The sequence below is a fragment of the Helicoverpa armigera genome, chromosome 26, assembly GCF_030705265.1.
Source record: "Helicoverpa armigera isolate CAAS_96S chromosome 26, ASM3070526v1, whole genome shotgun sequence".
Taxonomy (NCBI): Eukaryota; Metazoa; Arthropoda; class Insecta; order Lepidoptera; family Noctuidae; genus Helicoverpa; species Helicoverpa armigera.
Window position 1 is genome coordinate 802,956 of NC_087145.1, and position 27,107 is coordinate 830,062.

At 36.4% G+C, this 27,107-nt stretch overlaps 2 protein-coding genes across 2 annotated transcripts in view; one reads left to right on the top strand and one right to left on the bottom strand.

Annotated features, from left to right (window-relative positions):
* On the top strand, positions 1 to 10,607 carry LOC110380956 (facilitated trehalose transporter Tret1). Its single transcript, XM_021341118.3, has 3 exons — positions 1 to 312; positions 8,591 to 8,726; positions 9,076 to 10,607. The coding sequence occupies exons 1-3, from the start codon at positions 256 to 258 to the stop codon at positions 10,398 to 10,400; spliced, it is 1,518 nt and encodes a 505-aa protein (XP_021196793.3). The 5' UTR covers positions 1 to 255; the 3' UTR covers positions 10,401 to 10,607.
* LOC110380957 (facilitated trehalose transporter Tret1) overlaps positions 10,596 to 27,107 on the bottom strand; it is a 24,382-nt gene continuing 7,870 nt past the window's right edge. Inside the window, exons 2-5 of the mRNA XM_064041787.1 lie at positions 17,964 to 18,068; positions 16,463 to 16,598; positions 12,574 to 12,746; positions 10,596 to 11,985 (exon numbers count right to left, since the gene is read on the bottom strand). Coding sequence (XP_063897857.1) covers positions 10,876 to 11,985; positions 12,574 to 12,746; positions 16,463 to 16,598; positions 17,964 to 18,005 — 1,461 coding nt within the window. The 5' untranslated portion in view covers positions 18,006 to 18,068 and the 3' untranslated portion in view covers positions 10,596 to 10,875. The remainder of the gene's footprint in view (positions 11,986 to 12,573; positions 12,747 to 16,462; positions 16,599 to 17,963; positions 18,069 to 27,107) is intronic.

The window sequence follows — 27,107 nt, forward strand, 5'->3', positions numbered from 1 at the left end:
GTTCATTTCTGATCAAAAATACCCAGTTCATACTTTACAAACAAACGTACGAGCCGTGCTAACTATCAATAGGTTTTCAACAATTAATCACTTGGCTACAATAAGATTTATCTAATCTGCTATCAGCATTAATATCGGTCCGCTTACCACCTTTGTCCGACCGGCAGTGCAGTGAAGTGAACGTGTGACAATATGAAATTCACAATTTTTTGACCAGTTGTAGTTTAGAAGGGTGTTTGGTAATTATTTTTGAAAATGGGTGAATTACAGAATAGTAGCAGTGAGAAGAAGGGGTCGCCGTTTTTGAGGCAGGTTTGTGTCTTTTTATTTTTTTTAATTGTAGTACTTAAAGTGCAATAAGATGTGAATCGATCTTTAGAAGAAAGTATTTGAAAAATTTTAGTGTCTTCAATTACCTTTTTAAGTTCATATTGTGTTGAGTAATTAAGTAACCAATATTTTTTTTAAACAAGAACATAAATGCAAAATATTTTAATTTTCTTCGTTAACTTATAGAGTTAATTAGGTTCATCTCTTAACATATATTAAGATTCTATGCCCATAAGAGGTAGTTACTATCCCTGTAACAATTCCTTAAATAAAAGAAAACTTTGGTGTTATATTGTCGAAAGTATCCATTATAAATATATAAGTGTTTAATCCAGTTGGAATTCTAGATATTTTATTAAAACCTCACATATTTTCTGCGCAACTTTTACAGCTACCCTCAAATTGTATTACTATCTTAACAACAGTTAAATTACGTTAATAAAACCATGATTAACCTGTGAAATCCCACTAATATCACGTTAGCTACACGACGGCCTGTTTGTCTGTGCTAATCAAACTAATTAGTCTTATCACTGTGATATTGCTGATCGTCATTAGTTTTCAATGGCAAAAGTAATCTCAATTATGTTCTACCTACCTGTAGACCACATTTTTACGTTGCTAAATCACTAATTATACCTACCATAAAACAGTATTTCAATAGGTTACAGTCGCTCCTTGTAAAACACTGTTACTCAGCTGCATCCGATTAGACTGGAAGCCGACCTCAACATAGTTGGGAAAGGCTCGGGAGATGATGATGAGTACTTCCCAAGATTTGGTTCTTGCTTCTAGAATTATGAGGTGTTGCAGTGGAGTTTGTTCCATTTCTTCTTCCCAGCAAAACACATAGGAAGTGGTGAAGGGCGTTTGTTTTTGAGGGCTGTATTTCGTAAACTTGATCTTCAGAAAGTGCAGATTTCCAGCCTACTTTCAGTAAAGACTTGATTTTGATGAACCTTATCAATCGTATAAAATACTACCCGTTTACCCACGTCCCGTGGAAACTACTTTCCATATCGAGAAAATGTACAGTCTCGGGAAAAGTGTAGCAACAACAGTGAAAGATATTTCAAATCGATTCATCAGTTTTGTAGCCTTTCGCGTAGAAACAAACATAAGCAATGTTTCCTCTTTATTATACATATTAGTAAAGATATACAAAGAAGACGTCTTTACAAAATTTCACAAAGACAACATTACTCATGTCATATTATCCTTCTAAGTAGCTATATATACCTACATAAAGTATTGGTAACACGAGTAACTACCCCATTGTCTCTCTGTTTTATTTATCGACACACCGAGGATTATTTCAACAGAACTAATCAGTTTGATCGCTCAATAGCACTCGTTACAAAGTCAATGTTTGTGAAACACCTTATTGTTGACTTTGTACGTGTTTTCGACGGGAAATTTCTGTAACAAACTAGTAGCTAGGTTCAGATTATGTAGGAAGTAAATCAGAGAAAATTTTTGTATGTGTTACACAGCCTTTGGTAGGTCTACTTCTGGATACAAACAGAAGTCCTCTGGTATACAAAATTATAACCTAATATTTAATTCTTATCAAAGATTACCTATTTTTGTACGCGAGATTGTAATTTTTATCTAAAAATAGCAGAACAATGAATTTACCTAGATGAATTTTGATACCGAATATGATTGCAGTGCTTGATATGGTGTATAACCTAATACCTAGTGTTCATCTATTTGGGTGGCTTTTTCCCCCGTGTTTTTTCGGGTGAAACTGCATGAATAAGAAATACAAATTACCTCATTACAGTTACATATAAAAATTAACGGCTCTGTCATGTTTGTTACATTTCCGGGATTAAAGTTATCTTCTGTCAAAATATCATGATCCGTTGCTAAGCAGAATCATAAACAATGTATGATGGATTAGCATGGATTATACCTCTTTAGTACGAAAACATGTTGCTTCATCATCTGCCTAGCCTCTTCTCAACTACATTGTTGGCCTTCAGATGCGGCTGAGAATCAATGTTTTTTCGAAATATTTTGCCTATCGGAATATAATTAAAATTATAACGATGTTTTCTTTTCACCTTTATACTTAGTATATTCCTATTCTATTAGATTAGTTAGGAACATGGGTCCAGCTAACTAGCAAACTCAGTACTCGAAGAGAATCTCATTAATACCGTAGAAAATTTGTTAATTAGCAATTTCACCAGTGTTTCATATCTTTGATTCGTACACAAGTTTACTCCTACTTATAGGTAATGGTTTTTCAATTTTCTGCTAGCATGGTAATAATTTTAGTTAATTTCCACAGAGTCGTGTATATTTCCGTTAAAGCTAAGCATACTTAATTTTAGCATGTTATTGGCAATAGGTACATATAAATATACGAAAAGATACGTAATTGGTATACATATGTACTTAATTTTATATGGCATGTGAAGTGGTAGACAGAGTATATCATTTTTATGGCATAAAATAGATTGCCTGTCTACACGGAAATGATATGAAAAATACTTTTATTTATATCGGTGAAACTTTATACATATTATACCTACCTGTACGTTTTACTTAATTTAGACTTCAATCCTTCGCAATTTACGTTCAAGTTATTAATATCAAGATAAATACCAATATATTGACCTTACTCATAATCTCGTAATTGTAATCTTTGCTATTTCTGTAATCAACTAATTTACGCATTACATAAGTACGAAACAAAAAAATCACATGTTTGAATGAGTAATCTGATGAATCAAAATTAATAGATGTATAGATAAGATGTATGATGTGTGTACTAAGTGATAACACTATCAGTTATATCCCAAGGCAGGATCATTGAATAGTTTTATCAGGGCTGATGATCGGCTGATCGATATTCTGCTAGTAATAATTACTAGTCGTAGGCAGTTTATCTGCTAACTATTAGGTAAGTAAGCACTGCCGGGGCTGCGGGATTGTTCGAAAGAGTTACCCCGGCTCGGCATAAAGGGCTTAAGAAGGAACACGATGGGGTTTGGTCAGTAAAAGTCCGACACTTCCTCACGATTCACCCAAAATGGGAGGGGTCGTTTGATGATGTCCTACCTAAAAAAAGGTGTACCTAAGTTGGTATACTGCCTACGGTGTGTTTGAAAACGGTACCTAGACAAGTATTAGTGTATAATCTATGGTACCTAGCTTACATTCTCATTAGGTAACGAATGTTCCGTTTTTGTAAAAACAAAATAATTCGAGTAGCATAAATCTATACTAATATTATTAAGCTGAAGTGTTTGTTTGTTTGTTTGAACGCGCTAATCTCAGGAACTAGGGTAAAGGCGGGATAGATGCCCCACTTTTTGAAATATGCTTATAATTTAATAAATATTGGTTCTACATTAATAACACCTATGAATGTAACTAGTTTAATTCTTTATGTTTATTTGTGATTTGTCTTTTTCGACCTATATACTACACGTTTTGCAGATTTTAGCTTTTTGTAGACCTCAATTTTTGGGGATAGATGCCTACCCCTATGGATAGTTGCCCCACCTTGAAAATACTAGTAAGGATAGATGCCTGCGGTGCGGGATAGATGCCCTTCATACTGTTTAAGTATATTATATTAATAATATTCATATATTTTTTGACTTTAATTTATTTGAAATGAAAAGTATTTTGCAGTTTTTAAAATCTTTTTATATTCATTATCAGATTAATTAAAATTAACACAATAAAATTCTAAAAGTATTTGTTCAACAAAAATAATGTATTTTATATTTTAAACCCTTATAATAAAATATTATTTAGTTTCAACATGCAAAATCATAAAAATCATTCTTTCTTAAAAACTAAACTTAGCATCATAATATTTAAACGGACATTGCTTTAAGTTTTCCACATCTCAAGCAAAAATGTCTGAAAAGTGTACAGGTTTCATGTAACCAGCACTGACACATTACACATTGAATCCAGTCGGATTTAGACTTTGTTTGTTCATAGTTTTCAAAGCATTCTATGTAGTTATTTTTATTTCTATCTTTAGGCTCATCCTGTCCATCTCTTTGCCGGTGAAGAAGACTACTTCTTTACCGGCAAACCTTTAGTTTTCTTTTCCTTAACTTTGTTCTTAGGTGAATTGAAGGATTCTTCATCTTCATTGTTTAAACTGTAAATCATTCGTAATCAATAAAAAGTGTAAATACCTATACATACACACATGAAAAATATAAAAAAATATATATTCAAACCTTATAATACATTCAGGGTACACGTGGTGTATGGAGGGATAGATGCCCCTAAGGGCACCTATACCGTAAAAAATCAGGGCAACTATCCTTTTTGACAGGGTTAGATGCCCTAGTATTTTTTTAAATAAATAAATACAATAGAGCAACTATTTACATCAAAATGTATACTTCATGAAACAATATACATACGTAATAAAAAATTTGATCGAAATAACATCTACTTATAAAGTTATACAACAGCAAATACTCACCTTTAAAAATTTTACGCTCGCTGTAAGTTCGCCGCGGAGATGAATTCACACACGAGCGAAACGCGACCTCACCCCTCGATGGCTCGTGGCTAATTTAGGTGCGGGGTGCATGTGGCTTCTAGTTAAACGGTTGTTTCTTAATCACGAGCATCTGAAGTTAGGTTTTTTAAAAATGGGGCATCTATCCCACTGCGGCATCTATCCCGCCTTTACCCTACTGGTCCGATTTGAAAATTTCTTTCAGTGTTAGAAAGCCCATTTATCGAGGAAGGCTATAGGCTACTTTTTATCCCGGTACGGGAAGAAGTTCCCACGGGATGCGGGTGAAACCGCTGGCAGAAGCTAGTTGATAATATTTTACATTGGTTTATCTTTAAAGAGCATTTTTTTAAAATAAGTAGCATTTTTTCTAGAAAATCTCATAGCGATAATGATTAATTCGGTTCTATATCAAGTGGCAGAAATTACACTGAAATTTTATCACCTAGATCTAAACGAGCACGTAATAGGCTTTATTCTCTGATAACCAAAAATATCTTGACCGAGTATAAACCTTCAGAAATTTCAAGTTTCAGATAATTTTCAAGTGCCACACGCGTAATAGAAATAATACGCATTTAGTAGCACTTTAATTACAAAATCAATAGATAAGGCAATAATATCTAATCAATTACTAATTACAAATATAAAACAGCGCTTTTGTTAGAGTAAGCATAATTGAATAATGGCGAAATCTTTTTAATCCTCGTATCTTATCGGATATGCACTTGTAATGAAACAGCACTTCACCTTTGTAAGTCGGTTAAGGTTAATTTATTGCTTGTTTTTCTTATATTTATTATGCATTGAGTGTAGGTACTTTCTTTTTCCACATTTGTAACATTTTTCAATCATGTTTGATTCGCGGAAGTGTACAAAAGTATCGAAATTGTTTGTATTATTTCATAGGTAGCGGAAACTGAAATGTCAACTTAGTCAGTTTTCAGTCTGTGGAATTGTTGAAACTAGATATCGCTTTACCTACTTATGTACAAACTTTGATACTTGCTTGTGATTATACCCGCGTCCTGTAGAAACTACTGCTCACACCCGAATAAATCATAGCTTTTTTTGGGAACAAATATAATGACCACCATAAAATGCTTTGATACCCTTAGTTTTGTAACCAGAAATATCTATTGAACACCAGAAAAATAAAGTCTAAAAATGTAATAGTACCAGCTATTTTAGTCGCGACTTCACTTTAAATTGTATTCGACCACCAAATTTAGTAAATGATCACCAACTCTTGACGACCAAATTAATGTATTATTTTTGCCTAAATAAGTCATTGTGATTGCCATAAAATGTAGGCTTATTACCAAATAAAGTATTATGATGCCATATTAAGTTGTGTCCGGCTTGCAATGCATGCGTGAGTGTCAGTATGACGAGTGACAGGGGAAAATGGAAGAAAATGACATATTGCGCCGACCCCAAGTAAAATTGGGAACAGGGCAGGAGAAAGAAGAAGAAGAATGTGTTTCTCAATACACTCCCTCGAAAACACACTCTTACCGCACTGTTTAGGGGCATGCAATAGACAATTTTCCACCCTAGTGCAGGAAAAGGGTCCCCATAATGTTATTAAATTTATTGTATCAGGCCGAACTGATTTTTTTGGAGTCAGATTACTTAAACAGGATAGCAAGATGTAAAAACTTTGATTATCATTTTATATTAAAACGCTGGTATAATATTGATGATCATTTACTACTTTTGGTGATCATTTACTACTTTTGGGATACCAATGATTTATTTGGACTCATTTTGCTTAAATAGGATAGCGGAATTCAAAAACTTTGGTTGTAATCTTACTTTAAAATGGTGGTTTAATTTTGTTGATCATTTACTATTTTTGGCTTACGCATGACTTATTTTGGAGTAATTTCACTTAAATAGGATAGCAAAGTGTTAAAACTTTGGTTGTAGTTTTACATTAAAATGCGAGTTTCATTTTGGTGATCATTTACTATTTTTGTCTGCTATTTGTTACTATATCTGGTGATCAGTTAAACATAAGCCCTTTTTTTTAGTCTGCAAAATGAAAAGTAAATTCCAATCGGTTCAATAGTTGCGAAGCCTTTTAAGCATAAACAAAGAAAAAGTCTCTTTGCAACATTAGTCATCAATCACTAAGTATATCACATTGTAAATAAAAGTACACAGATACCATAATAAGTGCAAGTATATCAAATCTAAAGAGGATAGGTACTTTATTACATATAGGTACATAATAAATATTACATCATTATGCTTACACGAGTTTTCAATCTTCAACAAAATCTATGACAAATAGCGAACTCAAAACTGCATGTGTAAACTTGAACATTATTAAAAGTGTTCCACACAGCTGTATGCTAATCAGTTTGTTTATATTAGATTCTGTATCTTCAGACACGTGCGTCTGACCGGGCTAGGTGTTATCAGACCTGCACATTGAACTAGCGTACTAGCTCGTGGCTAAATAATCGATTTCTCATATGATTAATCTTAATATTAGGGGTTAAAGTATGAAATTGCCGTTTTATTCTAGTAGGTTTTTGAATTGCCATAGAGTCTTCATGGTTTGAGGTTTTCGAATGGAACTTTTTTCACGTGGTTTCTGTGATGTTCTTCTTTTTAAAAATGTGAAACATTTGATTATCGATGTTCAATTGTTTTTGTTATTCAACTTAAACAAGAAAGATGGATACTGCGAAAATTTGAGTAATTTTTGAATATGAGTTCCGACGCGGGATTGAACGGCAGAAACAGCCCGCAATATCAATGCTGCATTTGAAGAGGTGTCTGCTAAAGAACGCGCCGTGCGATTTTGGATTAAACGCTTTCGTGGTGGAAACTTCGACTTGAAGAACGAGCCATGAGAAAGACCGCCTGACAGGTGATTAACGAGAAATTAAGAGAGACGGTGAACGCCGATCCTAGTCAAACTACCCAGATACCCAGCCGAACACCGAATAATGTTGAAAAAATTAGCAGTAAAACAGCCACGACTCATGAATCGACCTTCACCGCTATTGCTCCATGACAACGCGAGGCCTCATACAGCAAAATAAACCGTTTTAACTCTTCAGGAACTGCAGTTGGAAACTATTCGTCTTCCTCCATATTCGCCAGACCTTGCTCTAACGGACGACCATTTTTTTTTGTGATTTGGACAATTATCTACGTCACAAGAAGTTTCTTCCCAGGAGGCAGAACAAAATTCTTTCACACTGTTTGTGCAGTCTAGATCCTCAGAGTTCTATCGTAAAGGCATAAATGACCTTCTTATTAGATGACCGCAATGTATAGATAATAATGACAACTATTTTGATTAAAATAAGTTTGTTAAAAATTAAAAAAAAATACAATTTAGGTTTTCAGTACAAATCGGCAATTTCATACTTTAACCCCTATTATTTGTGTCATGACGAGTTAATCTCGACTGTCATTTGCATATCTTTGCCAGTTGTCACGGTTAGTCAGACGCCAGAATCGGTTTGATCAGGTAACTCGGTTGAGGAGGTAACATAGGCAATTGTTCCATGTAAAACAATGGAGCTCAGCTGCATTCGATAAGACTGAAAGTCGACCCCGTCGAAAGCAGAGGTTAACATTGACCTGGTAACTTGGTATAATGATACACTGGTAAGGGCTACTCTTCTCAATTCAAAATATAAAAAATATCAAAAGTATCCTTTAAAAAAATAAAGAGTAAAAGTCTGACATTTATTGCATCAAAATAACCCTACTTCTCTTGTCTTCCAGGCGTTCGTGACAGCCAGCGTGTCGACGAACATCATCGCTCACGGCTGCGTGATTGGTCTCTCCGCTATCCTCATCCCCAGCCTTCGTCTGCCGCAGTCTCAGATACACGCCACGCCCAGTGAGGAGTCATGGATAGGTAAGAACCAGCATAATCACCAGCTTAGTTCCCGCATATAGCCGTCCACGGGTAAACCGTTCCAGGCCTTGGTTAACCTTTAATAGGTGAATCCGTGTAGTCTATACTTCTAACTACGACGTGAATTCCTTCGCTCGATTTTCAATAGATAGGGATTCCCGCAAGTACACATTCACATTTTTGTGGGTGAGCCAATATGGAAGATATTTTGTAAGGCGACAAATTGAAACTGGGGAGAGGACCTTACATAGTTTAAGTGCATGAAAATCTGCATATAGTTAACAGCTAGCATGGAATATTCTTATACCGGGAGCGTAAAAGCTAATTTGAAATTATTATTTAATTCCAGCATCAATCATCGGCTTCGGGCTAATTGCGGGCAACATCATTATCACACCTCTCATGGACATCCTCGGGAGAAAGAAGTCACATCTGCTGACCATCCTACCAGTCCTGGCGGGCTGGTTCCTCCTGCTTCTGGTGAAGAACGTCGCGGGCCTTATCGCAGCCAGGTTCATACAAGGCATAGCTATGGGCATGCTTGGACCTCTTGGCTCCATCATCATCGGTGAAATGACGGACCCAGTGAATAGAGGAGCGTTCCTGACATGTGTCTCCCTATCCTTAACTATAGGAGTGATGTTCTGCCACTCTTTGGGTACGTACTGTAGCTGGGAGCAAAGCGCTTTGATATGCTCTTTCATTACCTTCACAAGTCTCCTCCTCATCATATATAACCCTGAGTCTCCAGCTTGGCTGATCTCAAAAGGAAGGATAGGAGAAGCGAGGGAAGTCTTCATCTGGCTCCGAGGAGACGATGAACAACAAATCGATGAATTAGAGAAAACTATAACAGCTCAGAGAATGACACGCAAATCTAGCGTGATAGACATAAATTTGTCGTTTGGTGCGAAGACGAAACGATACTTCAGATATTTGAAAGAGACTATGAAGAAGCCGGAGTTTTACAAGCCTATTATTATAATGGTGTTTTTGTATGTGATGTTCCAATTCGCTGGTATCAACGTCATCAGCTCATATGCCACTGATATCATCAGACAGGTGGTGGGGCCTGAAGCGAACGCTAATGTCATTATGGTAGCCTTGGACATAGAAAGGCTGGTCTGCAACCTCCTGGCTGTGTACCTGATGAAGACTATGAACAGAAGAACTTTGCTGTTCAGCACTGGGGCGATTTGTATTTTGTCTTACGTGGCAAAGGGTCTGTACGTTCACGCGAAGCAGAACGATAAGCTGCCATTCGACAACCAGTGGGTGCCGATAGCATTGATAGGGATTTACATGTTCTCGTTAACAGTCGGCATATCTTCGATTCCTTTTGCTTTGTCTGGGGAAATTTTCCCGTTGGAATACCGTGGATTGGGCAGTGGTATCAGTATCCTAGGTTTATCATTGAACTTCTTCGTTGCCCTCAAGTGTTTCCCGGTGCTGACGACTGCTATTGGTCTTCCATGCACTTACTACTTGTACGCTGGCGTGGTGACGCTGTGTTTGAGCGTCGTGTGGTTCATGTTGCCTGAGACGAAGGGCAGGACTCTACAAGAAATCGAAGACAGTTTCCGAGGACTTTCTGCCGGAGACAAGAGTTTGGAGCCTCTGAACAAGCAAAACGGAGAAATGATGCGACGAGTTAGTTCGGTTATTATTTATTAATAGTACGGAAGGTATTACTAAGACTTTGAGAGACAATCGGAATATTTTAGAATATAGCAGTGTATCTGTACTGGTTACGTATTACGTGTTACGGATGATTGAATGAATATGAATGAGACCTAATATTAAGTTTATCTAACTTATAGGTAATTTATGAATTGTACATTTCAATCTCAGATAAGTGAATAAAACTAATTTTATTTTGGATCTGTTTATTTCTCTCATAACTAATGTTGTAACATTTTCAATGCTCCAGAAATGCTCGAGATCAGTCTTTTTCATCTTGATGTATTTGTCTTTTTTCGCTTTCAACAGTAAACTTGTACCCACTCTATCGTGACTCAGCCACGGAGATCACATTGTTCCATCGACTTGGAGCTGCCACACCAGAGCACTGAAACTGTTAAATAAAAGCTACTCCTCCCTACAACTGCGCCGAAGCAGTAAAGCACATCCTGTGGTCTCCCGTCCCTCTTCATCCACATTCCACTTTCTTGAGCTCAAGCATCTTCTCACCTTCATGAAGCTCGGTCTGACCAATATCACCTTTGATGCCTTTGAAATGGCACTCGATCTCATACAGGGTCTTGCCCTTAGTTTCTGGCAGTAAGAAGTATAAGAACATCCCACAGATAGCAACTGAAGTTCCATACACACAGAAGGTTCCACTTACACCAATCTGTTCAAAGGAGAATGGAGCTGTCTTGACCACAACGAAGAACATGATGGATAGGAACATTCCAGAAATTCCACTTCCCAAACTCCTGTACTCTAGAGGGAAGATCTCGCCCGCGATAGCCCATGGGATTGGCAGGATACCTAAAGTCTTTCCGAAGATGTACACCAGTGTTGGTATAACGGGGGTCCATTTGTATTCATCGGGTATGCAGCCGTCATCTCTTAGGTAGAGGAGAAGCGAAGCGAGGAGTAATGCAGCTACACTGATGTTAATACCTAGGAATAGGACTGTTCTCCTGTTCAGCTTGTTGACTACAAAGCAGGACAGGACAGCTGTGACGAACCTCACCACATCCACCATCAGCATGCTGACGTTAGCGTCAATGGTTCCAGCACTGACTTCCTCCATCATCGGGACGGTGTAAGACGGGACCACTGTCATACCAGATATTTGGAACAGTATAAACATAAACATCATGATCAAAGTAGGTTTATAGAACTCTGGTTTTCTCACTGTCTGTCTGTATGCTTGCCATCTCGATCCTCGTCTAGTGCCTGTAATTTGCTTCTGACTGTTGAGAAGAATTTCTAGTTCTTTCTCAGAGCTAGGATCGTAGCCTCTAAACCAGTGGAATGACTTCCTGCATTGGTCTGCTAAGCCTTTTGAGGCGAGGAACGGTGGGGTTTCTGGCGAAAGGGTGACGAGGATCAGCGATAGGACGTAGACACTGCCGCAGGCTAGAGCAGCTGATCTCCAGTACAGCAGGGTGCCGAAGACGTGTGCGATGAGCATGCCCGTCGCGAAGGAGAAGGCGATGGTGGCCAGGAAAGCTCCTCGGTGCTTGGGGGCTGAGTATTCAGCAATGGAGACCGGTGCAGCCGCTGCCTGGATACCCATGCCAAAGCCCTGGAATTGTAAAAATGACCTCTTAGTTGGAACAGCATAGTTATTGAATTTGACTTTCTACATGATACAGGCATTTTATTTCCATTTTCATATAACGGTATACATATTGAAACTTAATATCAGAAGTAAAGTAACAAAAAGATTATTTATACTACGATTGCCGAGACATGATGAATATCAATAATATCATGTGTAAACAATAAATCGATAACTTCTACTGCGTCAGATTGAACTGGGTCAATTCGTACCTCATCAAAGTTAACTTCTACATATTGCTAGCAATTGATTTTATTGGCGCGTGTTTGTGTTACATTGCTAATGTTTATTTTGCTAACAACAGAAATATTTGCAGTCAGTCCATGTTCTTTACTTCTCTTATGCTTTTTTGAATTAAAATATTATTAGATCAAATCTTTTAGGGTAGGGTCTTGATAGGCCTGAAATCTCCACAAATTCAACTAGACATGTTTAGATTGAACTTTATTGAATAGTCGCGATGGCCTGAAATTTTACGAGAACCCTTGATACAATTTCTATATGACTAAAAATCATGACAAACTGAACAGCTGACGATGATAATACACTAACCTGTAGTGATCGACTAATAAGCAAAGCAGTGGGTCCTCTAGCGGCAGCCAGGAGTGCCCATCCCCCGAGGGTCGGCAGCGTACTGAGCTGGTTGGTCAGCTTGCGGCCCAGCTTCTGCAGGCTGAACGGCGCCACCACGATGCCCAGGATCAGTGCCAGACCCAGGATTGAAGCTGGAATCAGTTATATAAGAGTTTTTAGAAGGGTTGTAAAAGGGTAAACGAAGAATGTAAACTTAAGGTCGTTTAATCATTTAAAATTAAATAAAATAACTTGCTTTGTTAAACGTTACAGTTTTAACTTAGATTAGCTAAGAGAATTTAGATGAAATTTTGTTCGAAGGTTCATTGAATCGGTATAAAGATTTGTAGCCTGAAAGGTATGAAATACTGAAATAAAATATGGAATCAACAAGTATGACATCCTTAATTGAATCGAGTCGGTATGACAAGCGGCACTGGTGTGCGCTAGATCTCATAACAAAAATTCATTTACTATTATATATTGGGCGTAAGAGACAAGAGCTTAATATTTTTTTTCTATTCTAGGAATTGATGAGAGAACGGTTTGCAAACATAATATATTTGCACACAATCCTAATAATATTTGCTTTAGATTCAATTTGTTGTGCCACGTAGGTCTGTACGTACCGTAATTAAACGCTTGGGAAACTTCTCAACATCACCTCGATTGATTTCGACGGCATAAGATACAACTGATTGCGATTATTATTATTTAAGGCTACATGTCTGTCATCGACTGCAGTATAAAGAGATCGATCTGGTAACATATTTCACTGTCAGTTAAAGTTATTTCAAATAGGTATAGTTCAAAAAAAAAACTTTGCTTCCGTAAGGTAACAAGTAAGTTTTTCATCACATTATTAAAATAATCAATTGTTTTCCTGATTCTCCATACATTCTCCTTTATATACTAATATTAAAAGAGGAAAACTTTGTTTTATTGTTTGTTAGATAATGGACAATCTCAAAAATACTGGACCGATTAAGAAAATATTTCACTATTGGAAAGCTTACACTCTTCCTAGTATATTGTATCCCGGTAAGGGGAGTAGTTCAGACGGGACGCGAAACCGCTGGAAAACGGCTATGTGCAAGTAAGTATATGTATAAGCACATTGTAACATCATTTGTTCGAAGCATCAGTGTTGTAAGTTACAAACAGTCACGTGCTTAAAGCCACACTCGGGAGACGAGAGCAAAGAAACCTTGAGGAGTCGTGAGCTCGTGACTACCGAGTGCCGATGTCACAATCCTTTGACTGTAGTCGATGTAGGCTTGTAAGTAATAATATAAGTACAACGGGGTCCCGAGCTTACATAGTTTAAGTTAGATTACAATAGCGCGAAAGGTTAAGAAGTAATATTAAACTTTACATAAAATTCCTATGAATTTTTAATGTGAACATGTTGTCAATTTAAATGATTTATGATTTGGTGTTGATATCTTAATTCAGATGCATCTTCATAGTTGCTACATTTTTGATGTCTCCAAAGAACAATTTACAAAAAAAAAACAGAGTTCAAAAGGCTATCAAACTCAAAATAGAGTAATTGGAGGACTAAGTCTAAAATCATAGAACTACACTAACTACTGTTAGGAATGTTAAAACAGCAGATAGCTTATTATTTAGGTTTGACCTATCACGCACAACCAGACAACTTACATACCTAGATACAGGAAGAATAAACATAAAATAGGTACATAATATTTAAAAAAAATATGTCTAGTAAGTACCTAACATGTTTTTTGTTTTGACCATAACATGACGTAAATTAATTAACCTAATAAATAGGAAAACAATTTTCAAAAAAATAAATGATTATGAACATTGGATGCCAAAGTTTATCTTCTATAGGTATAGTTATTTTAAGATACTTAAATATTATTTAGTTAATTTTAGCAACATAGGTATTTTAATCTATTTTGGGTACAATAAACATGGCAATATTAAATGACGTCAATGGTGATAAAATGATTTCACAATGATTTTACCATACAGTGTTCGTACAGCCATGCTGACATGATTTGCAATATAGTGCGAGGTCAGTTTAATTTATATTGTGTCTAAAATTATTATAATTTGTGATAATCTTTAACATTTCGTGACACTATCCTGTTACGTGAACTTTGTCGTCATAAGCACGATTTATTTTTAGAAGCGAGACCGAACTTAGAAATTTTTATCTGACTGAAAAAAATGAATATTATACGTAGCACGGAAACAACTATGGTACCGATTCTAAATAAGCCATACATAAGCTAGCTAGATATAATAGGTTTTTTGACGTCCGACACTTGTAACTCATAGTCATCATTTATATATTCTTAGTTCTTATTGTTATTCTGATAGAACATTAGATATCATTCATGGAATTCCTACTTCGAGTCGTTCTAGGAATTTATTTGGTAGACTCATAGTTTACGACTAGGCTAGCCATAGCATGACCATTGTTTCAAACTGGTCCATATGCTTACCTAGTCAAAGTCATGTAAGTAAATACTTATTCATCACCATTCCGATCTTATGTAGGATGAACCTTACAACTTTGATTATATAAAACGAATACTATTTAAAGCAATTTTAAGTCAGCGTTTTTAATTCTTAATAGCTAGCCACTGAGTGGCTTCCAGATAACTACTTGTTAGGAAATGTAAGAAGATATCTTGAACCTGTAAACATTGTATTAAATTACTTATTTAAATAAGGTTAATTAAAATACTGCATTTACCGTTATAACGGTGCGCCAGACAGTCTAGGTAAGACACCAGACACCTAATATATCATTCGCTCACTTTCACACATATAATTTAATTCAATTTAAAGAACAAGCGACATCTAACAAATGTACGAGCAAAACCAGTTTTAAAATAAATAAAAATGTGTGTTCATTCATAAGATCTGAGATGTATATTATTTAAATTAAAATAAGGAAACTATGACGCATGTTGTGTTGGAGGATAATCTACCATATAATAACTGAAATCGGTTTAACTTGACCATGGAGAACAAAATGACTAGTGGAGATGTCATGACGCAAAATCTCCTAAGAAAATAGCGCGCCAAAATGGTGGGTGTTCAGGAGACAGTGACGTTACTACATATATAGCTCCGTCCTTTCACGCCTTTAAAGTAAAATCACCAATCAATCAATCTTTGAGAGATTGGTTTTGATTTGACAAGGAACGCGAACGTCTCGTTAGTTCTAGTAACGTTACTTGGCCTACAAGAAGGCGCCCGACCTACCTTCCTTATGGCATCTCCGCTATCTTTCCTTCCTCTGTGATCTTGGCAATTCTCTATTCACTCGCAAACACTCACGTGGTATTCAGCTGCTATTTCATAAGCACGTGAACTAAATTATACATTTTATACTCCAGTGACGTGACTACGTATAATTTGAAGATTTTTTTCTGTATTATACTATATTATATGTAGATTTTTTACGTAGGCAGGGCTCGACAGCGAATTTGGTTTTGGTCACGCACGGCTGTGTTAGGTTTATGTTGCCAAATATAAGCTGGCGTTCTTCAGTACAATTTTGTGTGTAAAAAATTACCTGATTGCCCAGAAGGAAGGCAACAATTTTTTATCTCCAAATCTAATACGGGTTACTGCAGCATCTCATTGATAACTTAGCCTTTATTTGGACTTAAGTACCTACTAACTAGATTTCATCATCAGCCTTTTTATCGTCCCACTGCTGGGCACAAGCCTCTTCTCACACAAAGAATGATTGAGCGTTAATCACCACGTTAGCTCAATGCTACTTGGTGATATCAGACTTTAAGTATACTTAATCCAGGTTTCCTCCAGATGTCATCCTTCATCTTCAACCAGCCATTGGTATCCAAGAACATTAACCTACCTATCCAAGACTCATGGTCCGGAGTAAGCCGCAGCGCCGAGGCTGGTTCCCTGAGCTGCTGCAGCAGAACTCCTGGGAAGGCGATGTTGGCGCCGGTGCCGATCATGTACATCACCACGCCGCTTACCGCCAGCAGCTGGAAGGTAGATTCGAGGAGTTAGTGATGAGGTTCATGCTGTATTGGATATGGGATGGTAACTAGTTTTTGAGGTGGAGAACTAATATTGTAAGAGAATAGGATGGGTCTGAGGCTTAAACTTTTGAGGCTTTTTGTCATCTGTGCTTTTGGTTACAAAGAATCATTTCTTGTTAAAAATAAAGGTAAATATAGCTAATGTTTAGTAATGAAAGAAAGTAAATAAGTAAGTTGTTTCTCGAGAGTCACTGTTTTCAAAACAAAAAATCATCCGCTTATATTTAGGCCCTTACTTGTTTAACTTAATATCTTCTTTATTTTCCGGCTAGCTTCAACAACTCTTAGAAAACCCAGAACCTCTAAAAATAATACTTAATTAAACTTGACTTTGACAATGAACTTCGAACTTACGAAATGTAAATAAGGTCCGCCACTACCAAATTTCACGAACCATAATGTGGGTTTACAGGTCATTGACCTTCCGCTGATACATCAACGTTGACCAAACATCATGTGATGAGGTATTTACAGTATTATCACATAACAGCCTTGTGGTCAACCTTATTAATTTCACCTTCCGTCCATCCATCACAGCCCCTATATTGTCCGTCTCCAAATCTTTCCATTTCTACCTACTTCTTGCCACTTTCATCCAATTTGGTCCGGCTATTTTGGATTATGTCATCGACCCATCTCATAGACCAATTTCACCTTACAAGAGATTAAACATTTTCCTAGCCTGCATTAATTTGCTATAAATCGGTTCGTGTTAAACTACCTATATTTCAGTTTTACCTAATAATTTTTCAGATCGCAGTTTTTACTGGTTGTACTTAATAACATGAAACTGGTAAGTAAACTGATTAAAGTTTTTGCGATGCAATCTCGCACAATGTTTGTTTTGGTTCGTGAAGATAAATTCATAAGGATAAAACTTACTTTTGGTTTGGGGTACAGTACCGTCATAAATATCAGGTTTTTGACCGAAGAAACAAACCTGTTTCATTCGCGGATGCTGATATAAAATCGCACTTAGTTCAATAAGGACAAAAAATACAAATGCATTTAGGAGTTAAAACTTAGCTTGTTTTTTTAAATTCAATATACAGGAAGATAAACATCAAGCATTAGTTTTTTAGACAATTAAAATTTTATTTAGTTAGCCATTGAAACGTATTGACGTTATTTAATGTAACAGTCATTTATAGGTAAACTGAAAGTGACCCCTATCCAATCTCTTTGTCGTTCTAGTTTGCTGTTAGAGAACCCAAGTCTGGGTTAAATTCGTTTTCCTTACATCACAGTATGTGTCATAGAGATGTATTTCTATGTGCAATAAATAAGTAAATAATAAAGGTGACAAACCTGGCGCACAAAGGGCGAGATCCACTCGTAACTTTCAGTCATCCTGTGGAGGTGCTGAACCAAGTCCAAGAGTCAATACTTCAGTGATCCTCAAGTTGAAGGCATCTGGTAACAAAAGAGAACAGATATAAATAGGTATTTACTTACCAAATATTATGTAGAGATTATCTGACTTAATTGTCACAATGAGTGATTCTAAAAAAGCTAAATTATCTGCAACCATTCAATTACATATGTACGAAAGCCTACTTCAGAAATATCTGCATTACATCTTTTACGTCTAACTTCTAAACAGATGCAGCTCAGTGCCAGGGTTTTACAAGGAGCGACTGCCTATCTGACCTCCTCAACCTTAGTTACCCGGGCAACCCAATAACAATAGGTAAGACTGGTATATCACATGACTATGAAGAATTCTTTATGATGCAAGGAACGGCAATTATTATTGTATCTGTCGGGTTAGTTGCTCGAGCACAGATGTCGGAGTTTATAAACATTTAGCACTTATTCAACAATTATGTCCGACATGATTAACATAGCTAACTTACTACTTTCAAGTTTCATTACGTATCAACGATTTTATGTAGGGTAAATACGCCAAATGTCGGCCTCCCCCCAAACTTCGGCCGTCTGTACTAGGGCATGCAATACCGGTTAACCGGTTTTGTTTTAACCGGTAAATCGCCCATTTTTGCGAGTTTTAATTTACCGGTAAAAATAATATGAAACCGGTAATTTACCGGTTTTTACTTTTTTCTGATAAAATATAGCAATTGTTCATTTAACGTCAAATCTTTGTTATGTAGCCTGAATATAATGTAATGTTGCATACATTACGTATTGTAAGAGTGTTAAAGTTGCTGTTTTTTAGGAAAGTAAACTTGTGTGTCCTTAACTATCTCTAGGTTAGATACAAATCTTCTTTCTCATCTTAATTTATAAAATCTAAATTAATCTGTTTTTCCTCTTAGCTTTGCCTCATAGCTGTCAGCTCATACTAGGTACAAATGTAGCTAATGCTTATTTTACCTACTCAATGACCTTACTGAGCAAAGGCTTTTACTTCACCACCATGCGGACAGCTCTGAGGACACGGTGGAGCACACAGTCCAGGTGTGCACTGCCTGGGAAGGGTACCGCCGTGTTGTCGTCGAGGCAATAGGCAGCAATTGAACCAGGGAAGGACGCGAAAGGTCGCCACCTTTCGCGTCCTTCCCTGGTTCAAGCAATGGTCCGGAGCTAGAGGGAATGGGAAGCCGTCGCCTCCTTCTGTGAAGCAGTCATGCTCGAGAAGGAGACAGCGGAGCGACTGCGAGTAGCACCTCTCATCCCAGCCGCTGTAGTAGACCAGGAAGACACCACGGGCGCCAAGGGTCGAGAGACGACTCCCGGCCGGTCGGTCGGTCGGTCGGTCTGTAGGCGGTGAGTTCGGGTGGCTCATCGTTCCACCGTCTGCATAGACAACAGACCCGTGTCAGCGGCGCGCGTTGTTGCACGGGCTCCTCAGGGAGATGTCAGCAAACCCAGTAGGGCCCAGCAGGGCCAAGGCCTGCCGGGGCCGCGGGATTGTTCGAAAGAGTTACCGCGACCCTGGTCCATAAAACGCCTACTAAAAAACATGGGTTTTAGACAGAAAGAGTCTAGGCTGTCATTTGATAATTGACCATAAAAAAGGGCTTTCACTTTAATGAAAAATATATATTTTTACGGTAATTCTTTGCGTTTATCCCGTCTTGTGACGGGGTCGGCTTTCCGTATCTTCCTTCTTCCACTTCGCTCTATCCTCCTGAATAGACATCTTCCTCTTCGAGTTGCAGATTTTCATGTCATTCATTACGACACTCAACCACCACGGTTTCGGCCTGTCTTTGCGCCTTTGACCGGGTATATTGAGATTGAGTATCACATTCACACTGCCGATGTCCTCAGGTGTCACTCCTTTTTACATGTCCGTACCATCGCAGCCGTTTCTCTTGCATTTTGTCGGCGACATCGCGTACGGATGGTACTGACATGTTTTTTTTACTTCCCACGTCACAAAAAACGTTTACCACCTTATACTTTGCATATTTATTTAGTTTTTGCTTTAAGACTACCCAATCTTATTGTTATAATATCACATTAAAAAAAAATACAAAAATTACCGTTTTACCGGTTTACCGGTAAAAATATTTTTATTACCGAATTTTTACCGGTAATTTTTGATTTACCGAAATTGCATGCCCTAGTCTGTACATTTTCAGCTTGCATTCATTCAAAAGGTAATTAAGTGTTAGTTTTGCTCCTCGAATTGCAACCTTGGTTTATACTCTATACATACAAATCGTTACTATCCGATTCTGTCACTTACTCTTCTCATACTGAGCATCAGTAGCGATTGCGCCGTTGAAACATCAAATTCGCACGTAAAGTAGCTTACTCGAAGTGAATACTCATATTTTGGGGATTGATATTAGAACGATAAAACATTTATTTATTTTTGTTTTAAGCTTGATAATCACTAATGGGTTATTTTTACTATATTTTAAGATAGTTTTTTCAGCGTTTTGCGTATATTTTTCAAGGAAAAATAGGAGGCCGCCATTAGGACAACAGTTTTGACTTAAAACCGGAGTCTCGGCCGTGGCCGACTTAAAGCAAATGCAGTCTATTTTATAAATTCTTATTGTACTAATTCCGTTGGCTTAACAAGAGAATTTGCAAAGCTTATAGGAAAATAGATCTATTTTACGTTTAATAGCCAAATAACGGCCGGGGTGATATTAGTTGAATCTCGAGAAATAAGGTACAAGAAATAGGGGCCGACATTAGAATCGTAAATAATCGTAATGTCGACCAGCCTCGAACTCAATCGCCACTATACAGGCTGATGAAAAAATACTTTTATATTTTTTCATTTTCTCAAAATGAAATATTTATTTATTATAATTCATTATATCGTAAAGGAGTTAAGTTTAAATGTAGGAGTTGACAGTTTTGTAGGCATGTGATGGTAGCTTTATAGTTTGGGACTTGCTATCTATTAAACCGTTCTTATTAGCTTAAAAAATATAAATGGTTGGTCGTGAAAACGACTGTTTCTGTTTAGGGGAAACAAAAAAATATTTTACTATAAATTAAACAAATACAATTACAAAAGTATACTTAGTATTATATTATAATTCTGCTAAAATAAATCATGTTAATAATATTTGTCACTGCCTTAATTTAAAACAGCCTATACCCGGCCGACATTTGGAAAAAACGCGACCGACCTTAGGCCATGAATGGCCGACTTTAGGGTTTTTCTGTTCTCGACGCATCTAAGCCTTATTACTTTTTTATTTTCATAGAAATATCAATCTTATGCCTATAAACATGACACAGATTAATCAAACTACCCAAAACCGCATCAGAAACTATCTTTCGTTGGAAATTGACGGTGCTATAGCGAACCGCAATCAGAAAATCGCTAAGGGGGCCGACATTTGGCGTATTTACCCTATTAGAAAATGGGACCTTTTGTCCATATGTCACAGTCTCTTTTAACAAGTGAATCTAATAGAAGCGTGTTAAAAAGAAAAGTTAGGCAAGCTCCTTTTAATCGACGGTTTTATCGTTTTCATGCGCTTTTATTTGCTCTTAATTTTTCAGTAGACACTATTATTTTTTCATTTACTATTCAAAATTCTAACGAAATTCTATTATACATATACCTACCTACATATATTTATATTACATAGTAAATAGCGAGATTTCCCTTGCAACAGTAAGTTAGTGTTACCTAGAACCAATCGGTCTAGTCACATGATGGCAGTTACATTAGACATGTAGTTAGACAGACCGAGTGAAAGTCGCAGTACATAAGCTCGCAGTTATATCATTTATTCGTAGAGTTGTATTACTTAATCTTTTTAAGTACTAAGTAATTTATCTGCTGTTGTTGAAATAGAAAAAAAAACTGTGATGAAATATGTCGTTGTTATTGTAAGATTTCACTATGTGTATATTTACCAATGTTTAATATTAATTGTCTTTGAAAAGTTTCTTAAGAAAAACTACCTGCTCCTACAGGTTAAAATCATCATCATCTTCTAGCCCTTATCAAAATTTTATTTGTGGTCGGCGCAGCATGTTTTCTCCTTCCATAGTCTTCTTCTCTTATTACATTTATGCCACATCGAACTTAGAAGATAGGAGCAATATTCATAACCAAAAAGAACCCACTATATAATAAACATTTATATGAAGTGTTAACATAATGATAGTATTTTCTAGAAATAAAAGCCGATGCACGAGGAAAGTTAAGTGCTTGCTAAGTGACAGATAGAGAGAAAATGCATCAACATTAAAGTGAAAGAGACAACAACATATAGGTCTATTACGTGTATTTAGCACACTAGGACATAGCTTAGTTATATGTATGTACCTAAGAGTATATGTGTTAGTCATGGAGAACAACACAAAATGACTAGCGGAGATGTCATAACGCAAAATCTCCTAAGAAAGTAGCGCGCCAAAATGCGGGTGTTCGGGGGACGACGAACATCACTAGCTCCACCCATACAAGCCTTTTATGGAACACGCTGATTAATTTCAAAATAAAATCACCAAAAAATCTAGACCATTCTTCAATAGATTGGTATTGATTTGTCTAGGAACCAGAACACCTCGTTAGTTTTAGTAACTCATCCTATCGTACATTACTAGACCTACAAGATCGAGCCTTCCTCATGGCATCTCAGCTATATTTCCTTCCTCCGTGGACACACGGGGAAATCCGCATTGCTATCTCTCCAAGCTATTTGATTAAGAGCTAAGTGCTTGAGTGTTTATATTGATTGGTTAGGATGACTGACTTTAATGTGTGTCATTATCATACTACCCTACTGCATGACTCATACATGCATACATATTTATACTATTTAAAAACTGAAGTGTTTGTTTGCTTGGACACGCTAATCTGAATAATTTCTTTCAGTGTTATATAGCCCATTTACTAGGAGGAAGGTTACTGTTTATCCGATTGCGCGATGTGGCTGCTACAGGACGCGAGCGAAACCGCTGGCGGAAGCTATTACTATAATAAGATTAAAACTTGGAGAGGTTAAGGAGAGGCAAAAATCCAATACGTGTCCTCTGAAATACGTGCTAGAAAACTCATCGAGATTTCTCTCCATTTAATTTCAGCCTAATATACTCATGTTCAAAAATTGCACTTTCAAGCATAACATTTTTCGGCTTCTATAAAATTCATTATACATATTTATATGCAAATACATCGCGTGCTAGTTCTATGGTCACATGAATCAGTTTCGCGCACTTGACTCAAACAATTGACCCTCTATTTACTAGAATGATATGCGCTTTTTATATTGTTTTATTTCCGTGTGTATAAGTATAGGTTTGTCATCTACATATTGTATACTTATTATTGTAAATTATGTAAGTAACTCGGCAAACGTAGTGTAGGACGTCATCAGGCTCGGTGGAGTGATGACTTGCGCAAGACGGCTGGCAGGAGCTGGATGCGAGAAGCCGAAAATCGATCTCAGTGGCGTGCACTTGGAGAGGCCTATGTCCAGCAGTGGACTGCGATAGGCTGATGATGATGATGTAAGTGGTGTAAAGAAAAAAAAATAACAATAAGTTATTTAAGTTGATATTAGATTCCTAAATTGATTAAGTTATCGAATGTATGATAAGGTATATTATGACTATCGAGTCTTCTACTAGCCAATTTCAGAGATGCCAAGTTATGTAACGAGAGCTGAATTTTCAGGTAATATCTAGCAGGAAATCTCAAGTTTAAGCTTTACATGTCATCCAACAATATCTTGAAAAATATGTGCTAATAACGCCTATTTTTACCAACTTTCTAAACGTAGGTAAGATTTTCTTAAAACAACTGTTTTACTTTGAAAATTGAACGTGGAAATTCGTAGTAAACTGTTGATGACGTCTATATTCTTCTTCTTTTTCCTCCTCCTGCCTTGTTCCCAATTTTATTTGGGATCAGCGCAATATGTCATCCTCTTCCATTTCCCCCTGTCACTCGTCATACCTACTGACACTCACTCCCTTCCTATTCATGTCATCTTTCAGGCACTCCATCCATCTTTTCTTAGGTCTTCCTCTTCCTCTCCATCCATCACGTTTATATTATCACGTCGCTTTGTCAGACAAGTTAGCCTGGGGACGGACAGTCCATAATACCTATAGTACCTATTAGCATAAACTTCTGTGTCTGCAAATATATGACCACTAGGTATGACACACAAATCTTTGCATATTACGTCAAGTTATTGTGTACTCTCTGCTTTCTCTTACTTTCTCTGTCACTTGGTCTTTGCATAATGTTTTATGAATGGACTTCTGTATTTGTTGAAATATGTAGCTTATAAATTATTCTAAATATTTACTTTGTTTGAAAAAATCATTTTTTTAATTTTACGTATTAACTTTTTACCCGACTGCCAAAGAAGGAGGGTAATGTTTTTCGAGTGTATGTAAGTATGTATGTATGTATGTATGTATGTATGTCTGTTCCTTTGTGACCTCCTGTAGCCTAAACGGCTTGATGGATTTTGATGTATGAGGTATCGTTAGATTTGTCTTGATTACGGGAGTGTCATAGGATACATTTTATCCTAAAAGTCCACGGGATATTTTTCTAAATTTCCTTTAAAAATATGTATGCGGTATCATTAGATTCATTTCAATCACGGGAGTAATTAATATAGGATACGTTTTTTCTCAAAATTCCCACGGGAACATGTTAATTCTGCGTCAACGCAAAGCAACTCATGCGTTAGCAAGCAAAAAGCGATTCTTTTGGCGATACAATCACGTCGTCTTGATCAAATGCATGAACGTCGTCTTGATCGTCTTGAACGTCGCATTGGCGGTAAATTTATGTTGCGGAGTAACATCACTCGTAATCTAAAGCCAAATGTCGTCGAAATAATTTAAAATGGTACTTACATATACATAGTCTTCTACATCTACAACATTTTCGTTAAATAAAACAGCTAAAAGTTATAAATAAAAGAATTATTATTAAAAAAAACAAAATACCCGACTGCACACTAAAAAAAGAGTAAAACAAGCCCCACAATAATATTGATCAATACAACTTTACTGAATATAATTTATAAATATTGATGGAAAGCATCGCAGGCGGGGACCACCTTGACCGCCACCAACGAAAATTCTGCTAAATGGTGCACAACCGAAATGACTATAAATAAGCCTCTGTTGGTCCCCGCCTGCGATGCTTTCCATCAATATTTATAAATTATATTCAGTAAAGTTGTATTGATCAATATTATTGTGGGGCTTGTTTTACTCTTTTTTTTTTAGTGTGCAGTCGGGTATTTTGTTTTTTTTAATAATAATTCTTTTTTTTTCTTTGTGTTAATCATCACTACATAGTATAAAACGAAGTCGCTTTTTCTGTTCCTATGTCAGTACATAAGGGGTGTACATAATAAAGTATATAAGGAAGCGGATTAGGGGAGTACATAAGGAAGTACATAAGGGGAGTACAGAAGGAAGTACATAAGGGGAGTACATAAGGAAGTACATAAGGGGAGTACAGAAGGAAGTACATAAGGGGAGTACATAACGCGTGTACATAATGGGAGTATATAAGGGGAGTACATAAGGGATGCACATAATAGGAGTATATAAGGGGAGTACATAAGGAAGTACATAAGGGGAGTATATAACGAGTGTACATAATGGGAGTACATAACGGTTGTATATAATGGGACTATACATATAAGGAGTACATAAGAAACTTCATAAGGGGAGTAGATAAGGGGTGTAGTACATAATGAGAGTTTATAAGAGGGTTGTTTTTTATCTAGAACAAATGAAGGTCAGTAGGCCTGCACATAGTAAAGTCGATCAATAAAATCTTTTTATTTTCTATCAAAATTTTAAGTGGTTGTGTAACTTAGTTATAACTTAGAGACAACTTCACCTTGAAAGCGACATATTACCACACACTATTACATAATGACAATATACCTCTTAATTACGAACTTTGCTATTAATTAGATATACAAGGTCTTCTACACAGTACACTAGACAATAAAAAAGGATAACTTTTTTGCTAGTTTGTACCCTTAAAGGCTCCGAAACTACAGAACCGATTTAAAATATTTTTTCACAGTTGGAAAGCTACGCTCTTCCCGAGTAACATAGGCTGCATTTTATCCCGGTACGGGAAATAGTTAATACGGGAAATCGGCTATCTATATAATCAGTCAAACTTGAAACTTCTATAATTATTTGCAAAGTGAAAGGCTATGTATTGCGTTTCTGAAGGAAATATTACACACTGTTCACTATTAAGATAGATATTAGATATTAAAGATAATAAGGTTATACTGGTTCAATTTACAGTTGCTTGCAAAATATCAGACCTAGCTAAATTGTACCAGCACAGTGCAAACTTTTAGACGGCCGATAGTTTGTTTAGGCTCATAATTCAGTATGAAGATGAATGGTAGAGAGGCACATTACAAAGATCAGGTATCTGACTGAAAACTTTGAATAGAACCAAGATTTTCTTAAAAAGAAATAGTTAACCATTGGGTCAACGGTCGACTGACTATTTATTTTTGAGTTAAAATGAAATTAATCGGTTTTGTACGCGTACATTTGAATGGCATTAATTCATGTTAATCAGTATTAAAATTTATTCGCATTAGGTATAATATTCCAATACAATAAATATATACATATACAGAACAAAATAACTATTAAAATTATGGACTAAAATTTTGCAATATTCGAGTATTAAACCAAATAAAACGTAATGAAAAACCCTAGTAGGTACTCATAAATCTCAGTAGTTTGATATGAAATGCATAAAATGCTGCACGTTTACATTCGTATGCACGTGAATAAGTGAATTGCAATCACCATAGCGATAGCTGTATTTCATTCTTGTTAGAATTTATTTAAGCGTTTTGAGAACCAAATGCCTGATAAACTTAATTACTTATTTCGTAAATAATGAATTTTACAAGGGCAGATTTTTTATAATTTTAGTAATTATACTAAGACAACAATTATTTATTTTATTTCGACAATATTCATAAGAAAAAAGCACTATTTTTCTGAATGTAATGTCAAGTTAGTAGTCCATTAGTA

Bases quoted from the DNA above. Each gene is read 5' to 3' on its own strand.
- LOC110380956 (XM_021341118.3), top strand. From the start codon at position 256: ATGGGTGAATTACAGAATAGTAGCAGTGAGAAGAAGGGGTCGCCGTTT. The intron at 313-8,590 runs GTTTGTGTCTTT...CTTGTCTTCCAG, and splicing joins GGTCGCCGTTTTTGAGGCAG to GCGTTCGTGACAGCCAGCGT. The intron at 8,727-9,075 runs GTAAGAACCAGC...ATTTAATTCCAG, and splicing joins CAGTGAGGAGTCATGGATAG to CATCAATCATCGGCTTCGGG.